The sequence below is a fragment of the Arachis ipaensis genome, chromosome B2, assembly GCF_059453495.1.
Source record: "Arachis ipaensis isolate K30076 ecotype BB chromosome B2, ASM5945349v1, whole genome shotgun sequence".
NCBI lineage: Eukaryota > Viridiplantae > Streptophyta > Magnoliopsida > Fabales > Fabaceae > Arachis > Arachis ipaensis.
In genome coordinates this window covers 33,841,989-33,845,841 of record NC_142437.1, presented here as the reverse complement: position 1 = coordinate 33,845,841, position 3,853 = coordinate 33,841,989, and the positions used below count along the sequence as shown (strand labels likewise).

General features: G+C 26.8%; 1 protein-coding gene across 1 annotated transcript; it reads left to right on the top strand.

Annotated features, from left to right (window-relative positions):
• Positions 1-1,707: 1,707 nt before the first annotated feature.
• Positions 1,708-3,109, top strand: LOC107628287 (putative membrane-associated kinase regulator 4). Its single transcript, XM_016331037.3, has one exon. It carries the CDS (start codon positions 1,843-1,845, stop codon positions 2,878-2,880), a length of 1,038 nt encoding a protein of 345 aa, XP_016186523.1. The 5' UTR covers positions 1,708-1,842; the 3' UTR covers positions 2,881-3,109.
• Positions 3,110-3,853: the final 744 nt, after the last annotated feature.

Here is a 3,853-nt window from a genome sequence, read left to right as displayed (position 1 = left end):
ACAGAACAAGACATTTGGAAAATAAAATCGATCATGGTAATGGTAAGAATTACATCGTATATTGAACTTCTACCGAAAGGAGATATTGGAGAATTGAAAGAGGAAAAGAAAAAGAATAGTGAAAGCTACCAAGGGGCTTTCAAGTATCATCATTGATCTCTTTATTGCTACTTTAGCATAAGTGGTGTATTTGTTTTGTATTTTAAAAAAGATTTGGTAATTGTTAATGATATTATAGATAAAAAAAATCTTAATAAAGATATTTTAAAATTTTCAATATATTTAATTTATCATTAATATATTGAAAAATTATTTTTTATTTTTATTCTCTTATTTAATGTCTTTAAATTTTTCTTTACTTAATTTCTTTTTAAAATATTGAATTAAATTTAATTAGAAGATAATCTATTTAATTTTAAAGAATTATTTATTTTTAAAAAATTATATAAATATCTAAGAACTAATTATTTAGTCTAAATATATTTTTTTTTCGAAAGTGAAAACTACAACAAATACACCCTGATTTGGCGTGGACAAGTCACCTACATTCATGATGCATTCCTAACTAGTGCCTTAAAAGTATATTCTCACATCTCAATGGGAAAAAAGAGAAAAATAATTCACCTCACATTGTCTTAACATCATGTCACAACAGGACCACAAATTTTAGATCCCCGGATTATTCAAACTATTGCATGATGTGGTGTCAATCATTTTATTTTTTAAACACCTATACACAAAAAATGAGGAATAATTAATTTGGTAAAGTAATGACTCCACTTATAAAATAATACCTACCTTTCATGCTTGGGAAGTACCACATGATTTTTTAGTTGATAAAACTTGGGGAAATTCATTATCAGTCATCAATCATCGTACTAATTAAAATTGGAGCAGTTTTCTCAAACTTTAATAAATATTTACATATAAAAAGATATTTATGATTTGTTCACCAAAAAAAATTCTAACAATCCCAATAACTTGAACATAAAAGTCTTAATAACATGCATTTTAAATCCTATCACATGAAATTTTCATTGATGAACACTTAACTTAAAATTGAAACTCTTTTTTTCTTAAGATTTAGTTATTGTATATCTTAAAAGTACATGTTAAAATTATTATTAAAAAAGCTTTTATATTTTTTATTTTAATAAATAAATAACAAATACATTGAAAACTAAATTTTATAATTTTTCATAAAAAAAATTTTAATTAATAACTTTAATTTGTGACCATAGGATATATGTCAGTTAATTTTTTTTTAAAACTGTATTAACTATTTAAGTAGTCTTGCTATTTATACGATTCAGTTATATAATTTGAGGCCAACACTGTCAAATTGTTCTAGTGTTAGATATTAGAGTTTTAAATAAAAGTAGTTTTTATTGCTATGTGGCAATACTAAAAGTAGTTTTTATTCGAAAATTTCATTTGTATGAGTCATGGCTGGGAAGTTACAAGAATGCCATGTGATATGAAAAAAAGTTTTGGATTTAACCTCTTACAACTTTATAAGAAAATGGATTATTTGAGTTGTCCAAATAACATTTTGATAACTTAAAGAGGTAATTCAAAATTTCAGATGGTAGAACTTAGAAGAGAGGTGATAAGGGTTAATATATATTTTTTAATAAATTTAAAAATGAAAAAATAGTCCTTTTTATATTGCAAAGTTTGGCAAAGATCATCACTTCAAATAATACCATACCCCCTATACTCTCTCTCTCTCTCTCTCTGCTCAATTTCCCATATAGGCATCTCCATACTCCAAACCAAAGCAAAAGTATTCATTTAAGTTTAACACATAGAAGAAGAGATCAAGAATCACATGAAATAAAAATGGCCACAAAACAATCAACAACAACAACAACTACTACTACTACTACTACTTTGGTTCATGTGAATGAAGACTACATTGACATGGAATTAGTCACTTGTTGTTCTTCAAACTTGTGTCCACCACAAAAAAGCTACAGCAGAGAATTTGAATTCCAAATGACTCCATTGTCATCAAATGAGAAAGATTCAACAGCTTCTGTTGCTGATGTACTCTTCTACAATGGAAAACTACTCCCTCTTCATAATGTGAAGTCATTTTCATCTTTGGAAGATTCCAACTTTCCCATCATCACCAACACCAACACCAACACCAACACCAACAACAACCACCTTTTTGATGATTCATTCAGTAACATTATTTCACCTTCAGAATCATGCAGATTAAGCAGTGATTTTGCTGTAACCCCAGATGAATACTTATTTGAATGGTCTAATTCTTCTTCTCAAATCAACAACAATAGCAATGTTCTTCTTCCAAATAATAAGAAATCTTCTTCTTCTTCTTCTTCATGGTCAAAGAAGCTGAAGCAGATTATTGTGGGTCAAAGGATCAAGAACTCAAGGTCTTACATTAGATCCTTGTTCTTCACCAAAGCATCATCTGGTTCTTCAAGATGCAAAGAGTGTCAGGATTTGAAGATGAAGAACAAGAAGAACAACCACCAATTTGGGATGAACATTCTTGAAGATGATGAGTTTAGTAGCATCCATGGTAGAAGATCTTTTTCTGGGGTGGTTCAGCGGCATTGTGGTCCATCAAAGTCTTCATCTTTATCAACATCTTCATCTGGGTCAAGTTCATGTTCTTCATCTTTCTCATTCAGTTCTTCATCAGGGTATAATAATAATGATTTGCAAATTTTCAAAAGGAACATCATCAATGCTGCAAATAATTGTGAGATTGAAGGTTCAATTGAAGGTGCCATTGCACATTGCAAGAAGTCTCAGCAAAAATTTGCTTCCTCAAAAGTTGCAATTTGTGGGAAACAAGAAAATGAAGAATTACTACCTACCATTCCTAGAAGAGAGGTTAATTAATTAACCATCACACTTATAAAAGTAGAGTTCTTCGGAATGTTTAGACGTCATGTCTTGAATTCAATTTTTAGAAGCCATGTGTATGCAGCAGATTTTATAACCACTCTGTAATGGAATTTTTTTTTAAATAAATTATTTTATTTAGCAAAATATATAATTTGTAGTGTATTAATCCATTTATATCACATTGACATATCTCATTTACACTGTAAATGAGATACATTTATAATTATTTTGTTTGCACTATAAATAAAATATGTGTATTATTATAAAAACGTTATAATTAAAATAATATCAATTTAATTTTTATTTTTAAATTAATCTAATTTTTAGATTAAAGATTCATCCTAACAAAAAAAATATGTCTGTTAACCCCCAAAAAAAAGTGTGTAAAGAGAAAAATTAAAAAAATGATATTTTAATTTCATTAATTTCAATTGAGATGCTATTTTATTTTCCAATGGAGTTTTGTTGATGCTTGAGTTAACACAAGTATTATTGAGTTGTCCAGCATTAATATATATTTTTTTGGTTCAATTTAATATCATATTATTAAAAAAATTTTAAATGTACTAATATATTAGTGTTTCAGTCATTTTTAACCGTTAAACTTAGTTATAAAAAATATATAATATATAATTAAGATCAATAATTAAAATTTATTGAAACATCAATATACCAGTATATTTAAAAGTTTTCCTATATTATTATTCTTGTTTCTGTCTCTTTTCTTTCTTTTTTTTTTGGTACATTTTATTACTACTGAATCTCTTAGTAGCTCCAAAGAGTAATTTGTTTGTGCAATTGTCTTTTAACTATGAAATTATGTAGATTTTTTCATAATACAACTATTTTATTATTGGTTAAAAAAGGAGAAACATATATATGAAAAGAGAGAGATATAAAGTAAATTACGTATATAAATTAATTGGTGTTTAAATTTATGAGATTGTAACTTTCTAAAACAACAGAT